This window comes from Suricata suricatta, chromosome 4 (assembly GCF_006229205.1).
Source record: "Suricata suricatta isolate VVHF042 chromosome 4, meerkat_22Aug2017_6uvM2_HiC, whole genome shotgun sequence".
Lineage (NCBI taxonomy): Eukaryota > Metazoa > Chordata > Mammalia > Carnivora > Herpestidae > Suricata > Suricata suricatta.
Window position 1 is genome coordinate 111,454,879 of NC_043703.1, and position 20,925 is coordinate 111,475,803.

At 36.4% G+C, this 20,925-nt stretch overlaps 1 protein-coding gene across 1 annotated transcript in view; it reads left to right on the plus strand.

Moving 5' to 3' along the window:
• The first annotated feature begins 15,569 nt into the window (after nucleotides 1–15,569).
• ETAA1 (ETAA1 activator of ATR kinase) overlaps nucleotides 15,570–20,925 on the plus strand; it is a 13,333-nt gene continuing 7,977 nt past the window's right edge. The window contains exons 1-5 of the mRNA XM_029938516.1: nucleotides 15,570–15,903; nucleotides 17,079–17,204; nucleotides 17,467–17,543; nucleotides 20,375–20,495; nucleotides 20,869–20,881. Of these exons, the coding sequence (XP_029794376.1) occupies nucleotides 15,681–15,903; nucleotides 17,079–17,204; nucleotides 17,467–17,543; nucleotides 20,375–20,495; nucleotides 20,869–20,881 (560 nt within the window). The 5' untranslated portion in view covers nucleotides 15,570–15,680. The remainder of the gene's footprint in view (nucleotides 15,904–17,078; nucleotides 17,205–17,466; nucleotides 17,544–20,374; nucleotides 20,496–20,868; nucleotides 20,882–20,925) is intronic.

Consider the following 20,925-nt stretch of genomic DNA (forward strand, 5'->3'; position numbering starts at 1 on the left):
AATGTTCTGAGGAAAAAAGGAGGTAGAAAGCAAAGATAGTTATGTTTATAGGATGGTGAATTACAAAATAGAAATAGAAAACTGATAAATAAAGCCAAGGTCTAGTTTTTTGAAAAAACATAATGCAATTAGCACTCTTTAATAAATCTAATAAAAAGACATTGTGACAAATAGGGAGATAATTTTCATGCGTGTATTCTGTGTTCAATTGTATGCTAATAAATTTGACAATTTAACTGACAAGGAAGAAATTGAAAATCTAAATTAACTGTAAGGAAAATTTTAAGCTATCATGAAATAACTTTCCCAAAAGACTACAGAATAAGATAATAAATATCTGAATTTATTTTATGGAAAAATTATTGTAATCTTTTGAGAAATGAATAATTCCCATATGACATAGGCTATTCTACAACATAACAGAAGATGGAAGGCCTCCCAGTATACCAAATAAATTAAGAATTAATCTAAGGAATAAAGGGCTTAGAATTTCCTAGATAGATGACATTACATGACTGCTCTCAAATCCACTTTCCTCATCTGTAAAATGGGGGTAGTTAAGGTATGAACCTTGCAAAATTTCTGTAAAATTTAAGTGAGACAATTCATGTAAACCTCGTCTTAGCAGATTCCCAGCAACATAGTACACAATCAACAAGTTTGTTTTTAAAGCTAGAATAAGCCTGATTTAAAAACTTGTTAAGTATAACTATAAAGTCAACAACATACTGATTTAGTTAATGAGAAATAATATATTTAAGAAACAAAACAGATAGGGGCACCTGGATGGCTCAGAATGTTAAGTGTCTGACTTTATGAGTTCAAACCCCACATTGGGCTCTGTGCTGACAGCTCAGAGTGTGGGTCCTGCTTCTGATTCGTGTCTCCCTCTCTCTTTGCCCCTCTCCTGCTCACGCTCTGTCTCTTTCTCTCAAAAATAAATAAACTTTAAAACTTTTAAACTTTTAAAAACTTTTAAAAAAGAAAAGAAAAAACAAACAAAACATAAACACAGGGAAAGGGAAGAGAGAGAGAGAGAGGGAAGCAAACTTCTTTAAAGTTTAAAAAGACTTCTTTTTTAAAGTTTATTTAGTTTTGAGAGAGAGAGAGAGAGAGAGACAAAGAGAGAGAGAAACATTATGAGCAGGAGAGGGGCAGAGAGAGAGGACAAGGGAGAAAATCCCAAGCAGGATCTGCACTGCCAGTGCAGAGCCCAATTTGGGGCTCAAATTCACAAACCCTGAGATCACAGCCCAACTCGAAATCAAGCATCTGACACTTAACCAAACGAGCCACCTGGGCACCCCAAGAGACTCTTAACTACAGAGAAAAAACTGAGGGTTGATGGTGGCAGGTGGGTGGGGGGATGGACTAAATGGGTGATGAGTATTAAGGAGGGCATTTGTTGGGATGAGCACTGGGTGTTGTATGTAAGTTTCTATTCTTGAATCCAATATTATACTACGTGTTAACTAACTAGAATGCAAATAAGAATTTGACGGAGAAAAAAAGGAGAAATAATGTAAAAATCTAAATACAACATATGCAGTCAAATTCATTAGACTATTAGAGAATATTCAGGCATAAATGCAATGATTATTTAGTATCAAGACATGTTGCAATGTTGCAATGAGTTCAGCTACATCAATACACCAATCAAGAAAAACGTATTATCACATTTAAAGATCCTATGCCTGATAGCCCCTTATAAGTGAGGAAGGAAAATAAGATATCTCCTTAATGATGAAACACTAGAAAGAAACATTCCCACTGAAATCAGAAACAGTACACAAATACCTTCTATATCCAGTTTTGTTCAGGATAGCAATGTAACTAGCTTTAAAAAATCTATATATCCAAATTGCTGTTACAAGTAAACATTGGTATGTGACACAGTTCTAGCTAAAAAGCTCTAAGCAGAAATCTCTAGGTCTAGCTTGGGGAGGGAGTAGAGAGAAGGGAGGTGTGGTGGAGGATGTACATGTAAAGCCTGTTTTTTTTTTTTTTTAAACTGGAGCGAACATGGAGTTGTGGGAGCAATCACAGGACCATAAAGCTTAAAGCCCCAATCTAAGAATTAAGGAACAGAAAAATTCAAGGAGCCTAGTTTTGCAAAGTATCACACAGCTGAGGTATCTGGCTTGGGTGGCCTAGCTTTTAGAGAGACCATCAATCCCTGATTCATTGATATTCATCAATCCCTTAGTTGTTTAAACCAGTTATTCTTAGTGTGGTGCCTAGACCAGCAGTATCAACATCACCAGCAAACTTGTTAGAAATCCAAATTCTTGAACACTATCCCAGACCTACCGCCTCAAAACTCTGAAGAAAATGCCCAGGAATCTAGATTTTAACAAGCCTTCCAGGAGATTCTGATGCTTGTTTAAGTCTGAGAACCTCTGGTTTAAGCCATTGTCTTTCAAGTCTCTCTAAAAGCCAAATGTAATTTTAACTGAAAATATATTCTGCTGATGAGCATTCTGAGAAAATTCACCAGGCTTTCAGGAAAAAAATTAATCATATTTCCTTTATATATAAAACCAATTTCAGAGGGAATCAAGGTTTAATACATAGGTTTTTTGGGCACCTGGATGGCTCAGTTGGTTACAAGTCTGACTCTTGATTTTGACTCAGGTCATAATCTCATGGTTCATGAATTCGAGCTCCACATCAGGCTCTGCACTGACAGCACAGAGCCTGCTTGGATTCTGTCTCTACCTCTCTCTGCCCCTTCCCCACTTGCATTCTCTCTCAAAATTTATATATATATATATATAAAGTATATATAAACTTAAAAAATACAAGTGTTTTTGTACATATATGCCTATATATACAAAAATATCAACACATATCTGTACATATACGTATGTACATGGAAGGATGTTTTATGGCTATTTTTGTCATTGAGTTGTGAAAAGATATTACAAGAATAAAAGGGAGGAAAACCATCAACAAATAAAAATATCAATACATTTAATTATCTAAAGTTTTAGAATAAATTTAAAAGCAAAAACACACAAAAAATCAAATTTTTCAAAAAATGACACATTTATAAATATTTTTTAGAAAATATAACAAAGGATTAGCATTTTTTCTATATGAATAATAGTATAGATAAGCAAAAAACTTTAGAGCAAATAAAAATGTACATGACATAATGTAGTAGCAAATAAAAGACTCTACACCTACACCTGCTGTTATATATACTATGCATATATACATATGTGTGTATATATATTACACATACATACACATATACACATATATACACACATATCCTAAGGGAAACATTCCAATATTAACAGTCGTTATCTCTGAATTATGACTAAATAACTTTTTAAATTTTCTTTCTTGTGACCTCCAAATTTTCTATAAGGAATATGGATTGCCTTTAATATCAGAAAAAATGTGCAAAAGCATTATACATAGTAGATGTAGATTATAAGCATAAGAACACCATGTGACGATCTAATGGCTAAGCATGAGCCTCCAAGAAATCTGACATAAAATTGCAGAATATAATAAATAAGGTTTGCAATGTTCCTAATAATCATGCTACTGTACTAAAAAAATATGTTCCCTGCAATGGCTATTATTTCTTCCTAATCTCCTTGAGTTGGAAGCTCACCCAAACCAAAGTTCACTTTTGACCTTCCCAACACTCATAACCTCACAGACCTCTAATCTGTCTGAGAGAGAGCACAGTGCTTCTAGGTGTATTCTCAGAACAGTAGATAGTCTGGGGGCCTTACATAAAATAGGTATCCTTTAAATGAGTGCCTTTAAAGGAGCAAATTCAGGAACTAACCCCATCCCTTCATCTCATTCTTTCTCTGGCTGTCTTGTTTCCCATCCTGAATTACTCTGTGTCCTTTTTCAAGGGTCTACCTTTAGTCATCATTCACTCTACCCTCCAGTCTAAATCTTCAAGCTTCACTTCTCTGGATTTAACTCCTACTGATCTGGCCTGTCCATGGACTACCAGTGCAACAATGCTCAAGCCTTGAACTTCCCGTACTTAAATACTGACCTCAGTGGCAGTTCTGACATCAGATAAGAGTAGCTCCATTGGTCCCAATAAGTGATGTTCTGGTAAATGTTTAACAACCAGCTCCCTCTGCAAAAAACAAAAATTGTTCAGCCTAAATATTTGCAAGAGGTCCATGTTCATGAAGGGAGCCCTGGTAGGAGCTTGCTGAATGATATGGGACATTGGCCTGAAGTTGTCTAGAAGCCCAAAGAATGTACAGAGCAAGCAGTCAAAAAGGCTGTTTTCCACCTTGTTGTGGTTGTATCATTATTCATACACACAGGGCTAGATTCTGGTCCAGTTGGGATAACAACAAGTAATTGTGCTGTGCCAAGCATCATGCTAAACTCTATACATGTATCATCTCTTTAATCCTTAAAATAGCCTTGAGTGGTAAGGATTATTATTCCTACTTATAACCAGAAAACTGAAAGAGCAATTTAGGAAATTTGCCCAAAGTCACACAGGTAGCAAGTGATAAAATAAGATGTGTATCAGCTGCGTACCTCCAAAACCAGTGCTTTGCTATTATCAACTCCTCAAATCTGAAAATCCAGGGCCTTTGAGAATCCACTAATAAAAATTTGGATGGTATCCATTCATTCTTCAACACTACTCATTAATATATTAGCCAAATGTTCCTGCTATACATCTGTTTTCAGTTGAAATTATTAATAGCACCCTTTTTCACTATCAGAAGTATCTAAGATTGATGTTAACTTATATGGCCCCTCTATATGTAGAAGAATGTGTTCTGCATGTAAGGAGGCATTGAGACAAGTTGTGTTTCTTCCATGAAGGGAGTTGGCCAAAGAAAGCAGCAGTAAAAAACCAGTACCTACTCTCTTCTCCACATTACGAGGTTGGGTATGCACAGCCACATCTCAGGGAATCCATACAATCACGTCCGTGTGCAAATGGGAAACATGGAATTTTACAAACATAATTCCACTAAATAAGATGTAGGCTCAGGGTGCCTGGATGGTTCAGTCAGTTAAGTGTTCACCTCTAGATTTTGGCTCAGATCATAATCTCAGGGTGGTGAGACTGAGACCCTTGTTGGGCTCCATGCTGAGTGTGGAGCCTGTTTGAGTTTCTCTCTCTCTCTCTCTCTCTCTCTCTCTCTGCATTTCCCCCATCAACAACAAAAAATAAAGTAGTGTCATGTCCGTTGACCTCTGAAGTTACCTTCACTGATTTCTACTACCTAAACATCATCATCTTGAATGAATGATGACCTAGGCCTGACTTCCTGTGAGGCTGTCATCCTGTCTATCCTGGACATATTTCAGAGTAAGTTTCTCTATGACAGTCTGGAAAAGTACAAGTTTTCACTCCCAGGAAATCCAGTAGATACCTGCAAAAGGAGCAGCCTCTCAAAATGATCAAAATTATCTAATGTTGTGGAGATGTGAGGTTAACTACAGTCAGTTTGGTGGTGTTCTTAGAATATTAAACATAACTTCAGACAAAAAAAAAAGACATGGAAATATAATAAACTTGGAAAGCCTTCAGTGGAAACATAAAAATATGTTCAAACAAAAACATTGTTTTTAATTGACTACTTATAGATTAGCTATATTCTCTAATATGAAAATTAAAAGTTCTATTCTTGTGAACATATCAAGCTTAAAAAGATATAAATGCAAATCATCTGCTCTTAAATCTTGAATATGATATGATTTTTTTCTCTATAGATGAACAATGTCTTAAGAAAAATTAGGTATCATGTTAATGTCAAATGGTTTCACAACTGTAAATATGTTCCATGTAGCCTTTTATTAAATTCAGATCTCCAAACACAGTCCAGTTCTTTTGATACCAATGAAAGACACAATCTATCAGATATATAATAGTAATGTTTTTTGGTCTTTCCTACCAGGAGAACTACATTTTTTTTCTGGTCTCAAAATAAGCTTATTACTGGTTTTCTTATAAGGATTAAAAAAAAAACCCCACAAAATAGCAGCCAAAACAGAAAACCCATTTCTCTCCCCAACATTGCCTGGAGCATGTGTGCATTCATGTGTGTGCATGTGCGTGTGTGTGTGTGTGTGTGTGTATCTGTGTTTGTAATATATGTGTTATATTGCTGCTTTTCCTAGAATATTTTTCTATTCCTCTCTTGGTAACACTGTTTCAATTCTCTAAGTATTAATGTAATCAAAAATCAAGAAATGAATCCTGGTGTATAAATATTTTAAATACCATAGATGGCTCATAATAATATTAGGTTACAAATTAGAAAGCACTTAGAGGCTAAAACTATATACAAAAATATAGTGCCACAAAAAATTTTAAACCAACTACTTCAGCATATTACTTTTATTCTTTTTGCTATTGATATACTCATATTAGGATTTCTTTATCAATATGATCATAATGAAAAATAAAGAATTATTATATTCTTTTGCCAAGTGCAAATTAATGGTTTATTTTTGTGTTGGCAACTGCAAGAAAATAACTATATAAATAAATTATATATGAGTTTATTTGAAAGCTTTTATTTTCTAAATGTTTACTTATTTATTTTAAGAGAGAGAGAGAACATGTATACATGTATGCACATGTATGCATGTGCAAGCAGAGAGAGGCAGAAAGAGGAAAGACAGAGAATCCCAAGATCTGTGCTAATAGCACAGAGCCCGATGTAAGGCTCAATCTCACAAAGTGTGAGATCATGACCTGAGCCAAAATAAAGAGTTTAACGCTTAACCAACTGATCCATCCAGGTACCCCTGAAATCTTCCATTCTTATTAATAGCTTCTTTTTAAAATATGTAAATATTTATTTTTATTAACATAGTATAATTTTTTGTAACTTTTTCTAAATCTTGCCTTAAAATGTTTTAGAACATAAGGTGGAAGGGAATATGAAATGACTTTTAACAACGCACTGAATAATAAGCATTGTTTGTGAACCTCCATAACAGCATTGTAGCAAAAGCCCAACATATATAGATGGCCTTGCCATCTAGAGTAGGGGTGGGCAAACTACTGCCCACACAGCAAATGTAGAGTAGGGCCTGTTTTTGTATGACTTTCTACCTAATACATTTTAATTTTTAAGTCCAAAAAAGAATATGCAACTGAGACAGCATGTAGTTTGCAAAGCTTAAAATACCTACCATGTGGTCTTTAAGAGAATTTTTAAAACTTTGTTAAATGTTTATTTATTTTTGAGAGAGAGAGAGCAATGGAGAGAGAGCATGAACAGGGGAGGGACAGAGAGAGAGAGAGGGAGACACAGAATCCAAGTAGGCTCCTGGCTCTGAGCTGTCAGCAAAGAGCTGGACGCGGGGTTTGAATTCACCAACCATGAGGTCATGACCTGAGCCAAAGTCAGCTGCTTAACCAACTGAGCCACCCAGGTGTCCCCCCTTTTAGAGAATTTTACCAACCCCTGGTCTAAAAGCTCAAAATATTGTCAGGGAAATAATATTTGCACATGTCCAATAATTAGTGAGAAACATAGGATTATATAATCAAGTGCTAAATCATATAGAATGGACAAAAGGAAGGTAGAGTTGAGAGAAAAGAGGCATGAATCACTGTGGTCAAAATTACTAGGAAAGTCCATGTAGATGATCACCTCTCAAATTTTCTTGTGGTTGTGAATGACCTGGGGATTCTGTAACCACGCAGATTCTGATTCAGCAGTTAGGCATAGGCTCAAGATTCTGCATTCCTCCTAAGATCCCAGGTGAAACCCAGGTAGCTCTTCCATACACTACACTTTAAATAGCAATGACTAAAAGGACAGGGAGCATGTGGAAATGTGAAGAGCAGCATGTAAAGGGGCCTGCCTCTTGATGCACTTAGAAGCCAAAGTAACAGGCTTTTAAGCCTGTTTTATGGGGTTTTTTTCCCAGGCAAAGCAAACTTTATTGGGGCCCTAAGGCCAGGATTCTTCCCTCCAGGTCCTGCTGAAACCAAGAGTTGGAGTGTGGGCCCCTTGTGTTGGTTCCCAACAGCTTCATCACATTCAGACTCAGATGGAGAGAGGCTGGGGGGGCGGGGGGGGGGACATGGGGTCACAGCACACCCCAAGGAAAGCCACTCTGCATGCTGCTCTAGCTGGTTCTCCCTCAGTCACAACATCAGGACACTCCTGGCTCCTCATTTCTTGGATCCCAGCTTTTTAGGCCTCAGTATGAGTTTGGCCTTTTTCACAGGACTCTCGTCGTCTTTAAGTCTGAGTCTCACTGCCTCCTCTTCTTTTTCCACCGTTTTTTTCCTTGGCAACACTGGTCTGTTTCTGGGATGCTAGCTTCTTGTTTAACAGGGTCTCTTTTTCTAGGGACACATCAACATCAACATCAACCTCATCGTCGGCGTCATCGCTGTTGTCTTCCTCTTCTTCCTCCTCCTCCAGGTCCTCCTGGCTTTTAAATGATGTTATTTAAAACTCTAATGTTTTAAATGCTGTAATCTCATTCCTTAACAATCAAAAACCATTTTCAGCTCTGGCCAAAATATTCTGTACAAATGAGCCATTGACTAAAAGAATCATTTGCCTCTAGGACACTTCTAGCATCCCCAAAAGAATGCATTTGTTGTAAAAATTTTAAGAAGATTTTATTATCTTATTTGCTGCAAAATAAAGTTGTAATAGTCTCAAGTATGGTTTAGGAGTGTTTTGAGTTAAAATTATGGTGGCAGAATGAATGATCTGGATCCTGCTGCTTGAAAAGAGTCAAGCACAATCTTTAAAATTAGGCCATCTTCCTGCTATTCAAAAAAGCAGAAACACATAGGGGCCCTTGGGTGGCTCAGTGGGTTAAGCATCAACTTTGGCTCAGGTCATGACCTTGTGGTTCTTGGGTTCAGGCCCTGTATTGGGCTCTGTGCTGACAGTTCAGAGACTAAATCCTGCTTCAGATTCTGTGTTTCTCTTTCCCTCCCCTGTTTACAGTCTCTCTCTCTCTCTCTCTCTCTCTCAAGAATAAATTAAAAAAAAAAAGATTAGGAAAAAAAGAAGCAGAAACACATAGTTGACAATTAGATTCCATTATAGTCAGGGGAAAGAATTAAGCCTGAATAAGACATTTTGAGGCTGCTCAGTTTCCCCCCACCCCAGAAGTGTTCACTTAAAGCAACAGAGGAAAATATCTTTTTAAATTACCTCTTTGACACCCACAACCATTATTCCTGGGTAGATATAGGCCCAAAGGGGGTTGCTACTGAAATAATCAGTGGCCCTGAATTCAATTAGTGGTACTGCTAAGTGGTGCCCACAGAATGCATGGTATACAAAAAATATGTCCCACTCCAGAATTGAGTACCTGCTCTGCTTCCTTCCTCCCTTCCACATCTACAGAAAGATCTCCCAAGGGTCACTTAGTTAGAAAGGGTCCCTTCCTACTTGAAGCTAGCCTTTCCAGCACCTTCTAATTTCTCAGTCACAGGAAAATGCCCAGGCTCTCCTTTCCTTCAACATTTACAGCTTGGTTTTATTTTTAATCCTGTAACATACAGAGTAGGACTCTTTAGGTCCAGTTCTGAGCTCAGACACTGAATTGAGAGGCTTAAAACTGATGAACGCTTAGACAAATAGGTAATATGAGGAAAAGCTGAAAGAACTGAGAGTTACTTAAACTGGAGAAAGGAGAATGAGAGGTAAGAGTATCAGTGATATACTGTAGCAAGCTGATCCTACTTCTTAAGAGCCGATTGTTAAACTTTTAGAAATTATGCTAGTTAATTGTTAAACACAGCCATTAATCAAAAGTAAATTCTATAATCTTACATATTAAAAGCAAAAGGAATACAAAGTGGCACAAGAAAACTTTTGGAGTGATGGATATATTCATCATCTTGATTGTGGTGAAGATACCAGGAAGTATGTAAGGTACTGTACAGTGATTATCAAAACATTCTATTTATTTCCTTATGAAATTTTATGTAAGATTTAAATGAACCTATTCTTAGTAATCAAACCTTTCATTTTTCTTATGGTATCTGTTCTTACATAGTGGTGGAAATTTAGAATCTTTCTTTTAGAGAATGGAAGCATTTGTTCTGCTGGTCAGTAATACTTTGTCATCTGCCATTGAAAGCTCACCTGGTGACTACTGCTCCATGATGGCACAGTGGGAAACCTCTCCAACCTAGTGAATAGCTCACTTGTAGAAGCTAAGAAACCAACTGGCATAATTGATTCAAAGGTAGAGGCCAGCAAGGAAAGGCTATCGAAAGGTTGAGAAGATAAGGAAATTATGGAAAGTGTTAAAACAGAGGTTAAAACAGCATCCCAAAGTATGGGTTGGACAGGCAAACAAATACAGTCTATATTGTCTAAACTTTTAGGTCTTTTTAACAATAGTGAGCCAAGAAATGTAAAAATAAAAAAATAAAAATAAAGTGATTTCAGATGACAGTGCCCACTATAATTTGTCTCAGATTCAGATGAATCTGCTTAAATATTTTGGCTCCCAATTCATCTTTAAATGGGATTCTGTTACATTCTATTTTGAACTTTTCAAAATAATATTCCTTTAACTTAATTATAAAAAGTTGCCTAAATCACTTATAATTAAGCATGATTTTGCCGAAGTTTACAGCAACCATCTTGTCCTTGAGAATAGTTTTGGTATTGTGCTTTGCAAACAACATTTAAAGTAAATGCATCTAGCAGCTGGCATTTCTGTGTTGCCTTCTAATAAAAACTGAGAAACAATTAGACTGTAACCATTGATCCCAAGCTTTGTTTTAGTTCAGCTTTTGTTGATCTAATAGCTAGCTCAAGGAAAGGAAAGTTCACTGTATGGGCTTGTTTTGAAAAAGAAAAGGACTGGAATTACAATAGACCCTAGCCTTGGAACACTGGAGCTGAATGGTTGTCAGTTTTCTAGTTATCTGGAATCCAAGTCCTTATTGCAATTGTCCTGTCAGATAACACTGTTCCTTTTCCCTATTCTACTATGGCTTTCTCATAGTTTGTGCCCTTCCTCCCTCATGTTTTTGCACAAGGCCTCTCTAACAAATTCTTACTTCAAATTTCCAGGAAATATGATTATCTCAGTGTATCTTCCGTGATAATCAGAGGTGTAGAGCCAACCTATGGATTGGTTCCCAAAGTGCCCACTCTAGCCCAATCAGTTTTACCTGACAGGGACCAGCTGGTGAGACTAATGTAACCTATGGAGGGGCGCCTGGGTGGCTCAGTTGGTTAAGCGGCCGACTTCAGCTCAGGTCATGATCTCACAGTTTATGGGTTTGAGCCCCGTGCCAGGCTCTGTGCTGACAGCTCAGAGTCTGGAGCCTGCTTCTGATTCTATGTCTCCCTCTCTCTCTGACCATACACCGTTCACGCCCTGTATCTCTCTCCCTAAAAAATAAATAAACGTCAAAATTTTTTAAAAATAAATTAAGTAACCTATGCAGCAGAGGCTCTTGATGAAGCAGTTCCCTCAGAAGGATAGGCATGGTAGGTGATTTAATTACAATTGCTAGTAGGTCAGGACTGAGGAAAAAAATAAGCCCTGTACAAACCCAGGCTCATTTGGGGGTATATTTTAGAAACGTAACAAGACTGTAAAGAAAATCCTCTATTCATTTTGATGTCTGTTCAGATTCTGCCCATTGTATCTGATATTTTCGGGGCTGGGGCAGGGCTGTAAACCCACACTGTGCTAGTTAATAGCACATTATGATTTTTATAATTTTTTTCTTGAAACAAGGACTTCTCACAATGAGTCATCCATTCAGCAGACGGTACCTTTGTGATATAAGCGACAAGGCGGTCATTCCACATAAAATCTGTTTATCAACAGACTCTTGATTGTTTTTTGTTTAATGATCACTGTCAAGCTCATGGATAATTCTTGCAAGTAAACAAGTAAGAGTTCAACTTTGGTTCATTAAGAAGTTTTTAGTTGTATTAAACCTTATTTACATGTACATCATATTCAAACGCCTAGAAATGCTGTTTGGGCGTATTTAGTCATATTGTAGCCAAATGTCTAAGAAGGCTATCTTTTGTTTTTGAACAACATTTTGTCAAGCAGTTAATTGTACTGTACTTATTTCAAGAGCTATATTGAGGAAGTACTTTTAATTTGAACTACATTTAGAACTGTAACAGATTGTGTGAAGTAAGTAACTTCCAAGCTAAAACTTATGATAGTTTCCTACCACATGAGGATTACAATCACAGCCATCTTGGGCATGCTAAGGCAACAACACATGTCTCTTTTTTGGGCTCTAATTGTTTCTTTTTACAAGGGTTACTTGGGCACAATAGAATTTGGACAGTTATGGGCAATTATTCATTGTTATTTCATTTGCAGTATTAATATGCTTTAAAGGACTACCACATGGTTATTACTCCTATAGGTAATATTAAATTCTTCAAACTCTTTTAATCATTTTTGAAGTGTAAGTTGGATATTTTTCTGGTAAATTAAGTCTTTTAGACAGCTAGGATGCCGTCTATTTAATAAGGTGTTGTAGTGAACATGACTTTTTAAAAAATTTTTTTCTGCTTCTGGGATTCTCGGCCAGTTGATAGGTAGGGGGGAGAGATTCCCAAGAGAAATCACTATTCCTACTAAGTTAAACAATTGGAGTTTCAGTTTAATGTGAATTTTAAGAGATGTAACCTTCCAAGCAGTCATATCCAGTTATAAATACATAAAACTAAATAATGGTTTTTAAATATGGAGATTAAAAACAATTATGGCAAGGGAAATATTAGTAGAAAGTCAAGGACTGAGGGAAAAGAATGGAAATACTTGGTCACAATGGTTTATATCATTGCCAGAACTGAAACTCAAATTTAGTTCTAGGATTTCTGTCAGTCAAACTGAAGAATGAAAAGAGAGTAAATTATAAAGAAGAAATACATTTCAGTTCCTCAGTGGAAACAAAGATTTTTGCCTTACATTAAGTTTTTAAAATATTTTTATTGATAATATATACACACAAAAGTACACAAAACAACATATTCACCTCAATGAATTATAAAATCACAAATAGAACAAGACAACAAAGCCAACACACCAGATCATCCACACCCCCATTCTTTTCTGATCCTTGTCCATTCTCTTCCAAAGTAACCATTATCCTGATTTTCATGGTAATCACTTCCTCGATTGTTCTTTATAATTTTAACACATAGACTTACATACCTATACAATACCTTGCCTATTTATATTTGTGTAAATGGAATTATATAGTATTCTTGGGAAGGAAGAGCCTGGGAGTCTGGCCTTTTTTGCTCAACTTTATGAGATTTTCCACATTGTTGCAAGGAGTCATAATTCTTCTTTTGAGTTGCTGTGCAGCATTTTGAGTAAATATAGCTCAATCATAGTTACCCACTGTACTTCTGAAGGGCATTTGGCTGGCTTCCAGTTTGGAGCAATTTTGAATTTTACTGTTAAAAACATTTTTCTAAAATGTATCTTGATGCATAGTCCATGCATTTCCATTGGCTATATTTCTAGGAGTGGGATTGCTAGACCAAAAACTGTTTTCTAAAGTTGTCAAACTACTCTCAACAGCAGTATGCGACTGTTGCCACTGGTTGAGTCCACAGGCTCTGGGTCCTGCACCGGCTGCAATTAAAGTGTAGTGCTGGGGTCTCATCTCTGGTTCCCTTCCTTGATACCACTATTGTCAGCCTTCTTAATTTTAGCCATTCTGATGGGTGTTGAAGAATATCATATTAGGGCTTTAATTTTTCCTTTTCCTCATTACAAATGAGGTTGAGCACCTTTATAAAAGTTTGCCAATCACTGAAATTTTCTTTGGGAGAGCACGCTAAAGTATCTGACCTGTTTTCTTATTGGTGGTCAATCATTTTCTTAGTGATTTATATCATTTCTTCATATATTTTATATATGGGCTCTGATTTGTCATCTGGTAAATATCTTCCAATCTGTGCCTTGCTTTTCATTCCCTAATGTTGTCTTTGGATAGACTTAAGTTCTCCAGTTATCAATTAATGTAATCAAAATTATACTTATTTTCTTTATAATTGGTGACATTTTTCTTCCATTTAAAAATCATTCCTGTCATTAAGACAACTTATATCATCTCCTAGAATGCTAATTATATTATCTTTCACAACTAAATATATAATCACCTTGCACACAATTTGATTTGAAGTAAATTTGAGGCAGAGGTTAAGTTTCTTTCTTTTCCCTGCAAGTGAATATCAAATCACCCAAGCACTATTTACTATCAAAAAGTCCTAATCCCACTGCTTAGAAGTGCCATCTTTGTCTTAAATCTAGGGTCCATTTATGTAAAGGTCTGTTTCTGAGCCATCTGTCCAGTTTCTTTCATGTTTGCCTCTCCTTTCACAATTGTCACAGTGTCTTAATTAACGTAATTTTATAGGTCTTGATACAGGGTATACATCTAACTTTATTCATCTTCAAGAGACCTTCAAGAATTTCTTGGATTTTTTTTAAGTTTCTTGGTATTTTTAGTACTTTGCATTTCCATACATTTTAAAACAAACTTGTCATATTACACACTCAAACACACCCATACCCACAAACCTACACACATACACCTACTGCGATTTTGATGGATTTGCAAAGTCAATTTGGGATGAACTGACATAAAGGTAACAATATCGAGTCTCGTAACCCATGAATACAGAGTAATCCTCATTCATAGTTGACCTTTGAACAACATGGGCTTGAACTGTGCAGGTCCACTCGTAGTTTTTTTTTTTTTTTTAAATAAAGACAGCACAGTACTATCACGTATTTTCCATATCATTTTCTTAATGACACTTTCTTTCTATACCTTACTTTATTGTAATACAGTACATGATACATTAATCAGCTTCATGTTATTTGAAGGCTTCTAGTCCAACAGCAGGATACTACTAGTTAAGTAGGAATCAAAAATCACAGTGAATTTTCAACTGGGCAGGGGCCAGCACCCCTAACACTTGTCATACTCAAGGGTCAATTGTAGTTAGGCCATCAGTTTCTTTCAAAAAGATTTCATAATTCTCTGTAGGGCTGTTGCAATTTTGGTCAAATTTATTTATAGTTATTTGATATTTTGTATGCTATTAGAGATCATAGTTCTTTAAAAATCAATGTTATGCTTGTTCTCAATATATTCATACATAACTGATACCTGAATATTTACTTTGTGTCTGCAATTCCGTTAATTTACAAATTTAATTTTTCCTACAGCTTTTGGATTTTTCTAAGCACACATCACCTATGAAAAAATAGCTGAATTTTTTCTTCCTAATCTAGAGCTATTATCTCCTTTTTAAAATAATAAAACCCACAGTAATCTAAATCTGAGTAATGTGTAATTCCAGTTGTAAGTTCAGTAAAGAGATGCCAGTAGATTCCAGTTCCGCTCCATACCTCACACGCTCTCACACAGCCACTGCGACCAGAGCACTACCCCTTACAATCACTTCCACTCTGGACGAGTCTGAGCAGAGACCGGCGGGCTTGGAGGCCGGCTGCGGAAGCGCGCGCCCCGGGCACCCTGACCGCTCCGCCCCTTTCCCGGATAGCCAATCAGCGGACTCCTCTTACGAGCGCCCCATCGGCCAAAATGGCGGCAGCCGTTGGCGCGGAGTCCCGTTTGTAGTTCCGCTGCTTTACTACTCCTGTTGCAAAATGTGAAAGGAGGAACGGCTCGCGGAGGGGGGTTATAGGCAATGAGTCGGCGAAGGAAACATGGGGACAGCCCTGGCCTGAAGAACACGCCGCGCAAAGCGGCGGCGGCTGAGGAATGCAGCTCGGTGGTCGAGCCGGGGAAGAGGCGGCTGAGGTCGGCCCGCGGCTCAGGGCTCCGCGGGCCCGGAGAGCGGTCTCCCCGGGCCGGGCCACAACAAGAGCAGCCTCCGGCAGCCGCTTGGTGCAGTAAAAGTAACCCTGAGGGTGAGACGTCGGGAACGCGGCCTCTCCGGGCTTGCGCGCTGCAGCCCCACAGCCCGCTTGCCTTGGAGAAACCTGGGGTGCGGGTGGGGGTGGAGTCTGAAGTGTTTTCTGTCTTTGGGCTTCTCCCTTCTTGAATCCGAAAGGAACATGACGCCACTACCCCCGAGTTTGAGCTCTTGCCCCGTTCGGTCTGTCGCCGCTGCTACAGGAATAGGGCTTGCGATTTACCTGTTTGAGGAAGGGCAGCTGTATCGAGGCTGCTCCTCCAGTCATCAGCAGTAGCAGAGTGAGGAGAGCTACCTGATAGACTTGTCTTCACCCTACTCCCAGGGAATGCTCTCCGTCCATCCCCTCCTCCGCACTTCAGACTTTTTGCCCTGACTGGCTTTAGTGAAGGGGTCGGAAGAAAAGCAGTATCTATCTCTATCCTAAAGCTTTGTTGATGTTCACCTCGTTATGAATAAACCGGAAGTTCCGGTGTATGCTGTCCCTCAAAGTAGGAAACTAAGAGCCCCCGAATATTTCATTCTGGTCACTTCTTGGTGGTCCATATTTTAAAGATTTCTAATAAATCCTAGTAGGCCCTGCAATTCACACAAAATCTCTTAACAGTGTGTTCTTAAAAGTCGGATTTTGTTACGTTGTCTTTAGTTTACTCCCATAAAGCAAGAACATTTTTGGAAAAACATCTTTGGAAAGAGCAAAAACATTCCTTTGTAGAAATTTAAAAGTGAAACTAGACAAACTAACCAAGAAATGGTCACTAAAGCTTTTTAAAGTAATTAGTATAAGTCGGATAGAGTTGATGAAAGAGGGCTAAACAGTTTCTGCTGGGAGTCTTGGTTTTTGAAATATATCTGTAAATTACAGGTGGTTCCCCAAACCTCCAAGTTTCACTGGTAATGAATGGAGTGACTAGATTATACACTATTATACATTTAAAAAGCTACTAGACTATCTTAAAATACTTGCTATTTGCAATGTCAAATTTATCAGGTATTATAAGGACTTTTTATGTGAAATATTTAAATTGTGGCTACAGTAATACCATCTCTGGGATAAAATTCTATAACTGGACCATAAAAAGTAATCTAAGGGCTATCTGACGTTGGGGTAGTATGAAGTAAAGTAATGCTTTGCAATGCAACAATTTTTTAAAATCTTATTTTACTTAGAAAGGTATGAAACACCAAAGAGAGTGCTGAAAATGGATTTGTCATCTACCTTCAGTTCTCCAAATGATCCAGATGGACAGAATGATATCTTTTGGGATCAGAATTCTCCAATGACAAAACAGTTAGGTAATTTATTATTAATTAACATTTTTATCTGGGTAAATATTTGATAAATGATTAGGATTTAACTATAGAATTTCAATTGGGTAGTAGCAGGAACTTTTATACAACAGAAGTTTTTTTGAGAATCTTCGTGATATGATATGCTTGTGATGTCAGTGCATAATGATTGTAGCCATACTAATTAAAATTATTTTCTAAGATTAACTGCTATTTTTAAAAATTAGGTTTTTTGTTTACAAGTTATAGAAATGTCTTGTCTCTTTAGGTAAAGGAAGAAGAAAACAGATTTACACGACAGATAGTGATGAAATCTCACATATTGTTAATCGTATTGCTCCTCAGGTAAATATTGCTAGTCTTTTAGTTTATTTAAAAACAGTGAAGATTATGCCACTAGGCTCACGTATAGTTCACTTGGATGAAAAATATTTTGTGTTTTACAGTTCTCTCTTCTGAAAATAGAGCAGTAAAGGTTACTTTTACCTTTCTACCACTGAAATGTAGGTTTTGATAAAAGGGATGTAATGTATATTTGGCAATACATATTTTCCTAAGCATGTATCTTAATTTTTTTAGAGTGATGATTTTTGACTAGAGCTTTGTGTTTGTTGTTTTTTAAATTTTTTAATGTTTTTAATTTATTTTTGAGAGAGAGAGACAGTGCAAACAGGGGAGGGTCAGAAAGAAAGAGAGAGAGAGAGAGAGAGGGAGATACAGAATCTGAAGCAGGCTCCAGGCTCTGAGCTAATTGTCAGCACAGAGTCCGATGTGGGGCTCAAACCCACAAACTGTGAGATCATGACCTGAGCTGAAGTCAGACGCTTAACCGACTGAGCCACCCAGGTGCCCATGTTTATTTTGTTTTTAATGTTCAACAATATATGGCACCATTTTTAAAGTTACTGAAATAATAGATTAAAAAATAAAAATTAAACTTTTAAGTTTTTTGTGATTGGTATTTGTTTTCTGTCTATAGCACACTTTTTCCCCATTGAAACTGCTCTTCTTAATACTTTTGAACTAGTAAGATCATTGAGCAACACTCATAAAAGTGGAAAGAACACTAGATGTGGAGTCAGTTCTCAGTCTACCTCTGAGTGATCATAAGCAAATCACTTAAGTTCTCAGAACTTCATTCAGCTGTAAACTAGAACTAGTACTTGTCTTGCTCTCTCCATTAGACTATTAGGAGGATTAAATTAGTTAAAATTCTCTGTAAACTACAGAGCACTATATAGTTAATTATGATAGTTAAATTATTTGTTGTCATAGTATCATATTCAAAAGTTTCTTTCTTTTTATTTCAGTTCATGTACCACTTGAATGAAATAGAAATACAAGTTTAGGGGCATCTGGGTGGCTCAGTTGGTTAAGTTAAGACTCTGATTTTTAGTTTTGGCTCAGGTCATTATCTTGTGTTTATTGATCAAGCCCTGCATGGGGCTCTGTGCTGACTGCATGGAGCCTGATTGGGTTCTCTCTCTCTCCCTCTCTCTGCCCTTGCTCTACTCACACTTTCTCTCTCTCTCTCTTTCTCTCAAAATAAACTTAAAAAAAATAAAAAGACATATAAAGTTTAAGTCAACCTCTGTACTGACCCTCTTCACTCTCCTCTCTTCTTATTGAACAATAGTTAAGTAGAAAACATCTAATTTTTTATTGATATAGGATCTTTCCGTGACATACCCTTGTCAAGGTTTTATTGGTTATGGTAAACAGTAGATGGCACTGGCCCCAATTGTGGTTACAAGGAATCACCATCATCCAGGTGAAAGACAGGAAATAAAGTTTTCCTTAGTGGCTATAAAACATCCAAAATTACAATTAGCACAGTCAAAACAACTCTGTTGCTACTAGCTCTACATTCCAGGTTTGGCGTGTCATAGAAATTCATTTTACGTACGGTTCATTAGTTAAATAGTTTTTATGCCATGATACTATTTACTTCATAAGTTAACAATAGATCTTCATTAGTTGTGGGTTTCACATGAAAGAAGCATAATAAAATGTGTTTGGGCTGGCCAGCTTAAATTGTGATAAAAAGATAGTTGAGTAAATTACTGGACCCTTTACCTAAGTGAGTTGGTAATAATAGCTCACATAAAGAAGTGGCAACAATATGCACGTAGTAACTTGTGTGTAAGAAAAAATACAGTGAAATTAGTTGCTTTTAAATGTTACTCTGTTCAATAAGCACTTTTAAAGGCTACGAATCTCTGGTAGTATCAAGGTCTTTTTAAAAGGCTGACACGTTCTCAAAATGACATATTCATGTTTTTTATTTTTAGGTAAATTACCTCTTCAAATACTTATTTAAATCACCTTGATATTTTCATAGGTGACATTTTTTTTTTAAATATGCCCTTCATTTTCAGTGGACAATCATTTAACCTTCAGGGATACTTTTCATATAGTGTATATTTGAAGATGTATATTTTTTCATCTTTTTTATACAACTACACACTGTATACACTTTAGGAGTAAATGAAGTAATGTGTTCAGATACCTTATATAGCACCTGGATTTTAGTTGGAAATCCATGAATTATGTAATTATTATTAAAGACATTTAAAAAATATAACACAAATAATATAAAAACATATATAGGGCCCTTGTATATATAAAATTGGACATATAAAGCTGCCCTACCTTTATTCTCTAAAAAGTAAATGAATTTTAAAATACTTGGTAAATGGACAGTGTTCATAATTAAATCATTAAGAATGTTATTTTCCCTAAATTCAAGGTTGTTGAAACAAAAGTGAAAAGTAAACTTACTGATTTATTGGAGTATTTTGTGAAACTAAAATCTACTAGGTTCAACTGGACATCTAAGGAAACTGCTAAACTGGTTGTTGGTTGAGGATTCTGAAGTATCAAGTTCTGGGCTCTTTTTATCTAAACCTAGTAAATAAATGTAAACTGATACACTCTTTATGCCTAGCATTTTGTTAGATGCTGAACTATCATAATCATAAGATCATTCCAGGCCTTCAAGTATCCTACAATCTAGTGATAAGATTATTTTTACCCTGTGTGATATTTATGTTCATTCTGAGTACTATGTTCTTTCTAAGTACAAAAATAGAGTAGAAAATAGTTAATCTATTTGATTTATTGGTTTGGTTTTTAACTAATGCATGAACTCATTTTCTCATTTTTTGCATGATCAGGTGAAATGGCTTTTTCCTATCCTTTATAGTGGTTGCACTTCTTTTTCTCCTTTCTCTACTTATTTTTGTTCTTATCCCTGTCTTGTTCTTAGCTTTAGTTCTAACCTTGCACTTAACTTGAGTTAGAGTTAAGTGTGGTCCTATTGAGCTGAATTCTAAGTGTTCCCAACACATGGACATGGATTGTCCAACTTTAGATAAAGATTATAGTGGGGATATGGAGAATCAGGTGATATAGAAAGAATTCCATATGTATCTCTCTTTATTCTTAATAAGTCCATTTCCCTTTTGATAACTGTGCCTTTACCATTAAATATACATTTGTTAATTAAATTCTTAAAACTAAATTTTTTTTTAAACAAGGAATTACCAGTTCTGAATATTTTCATTTCCTGAAACATAAATGGATCACTTCTTGCAACTTGTTTTTGCCATCCTCATTGTTCTGAGCTTGTGTAGTAAACTATCACCTCACCACAGTTTATTGCTTTAAGAAACTAATTCGGTGTAATTAAAGTTTTCATTTTCTTCCTTCCTTCCTTCCTTCCTTC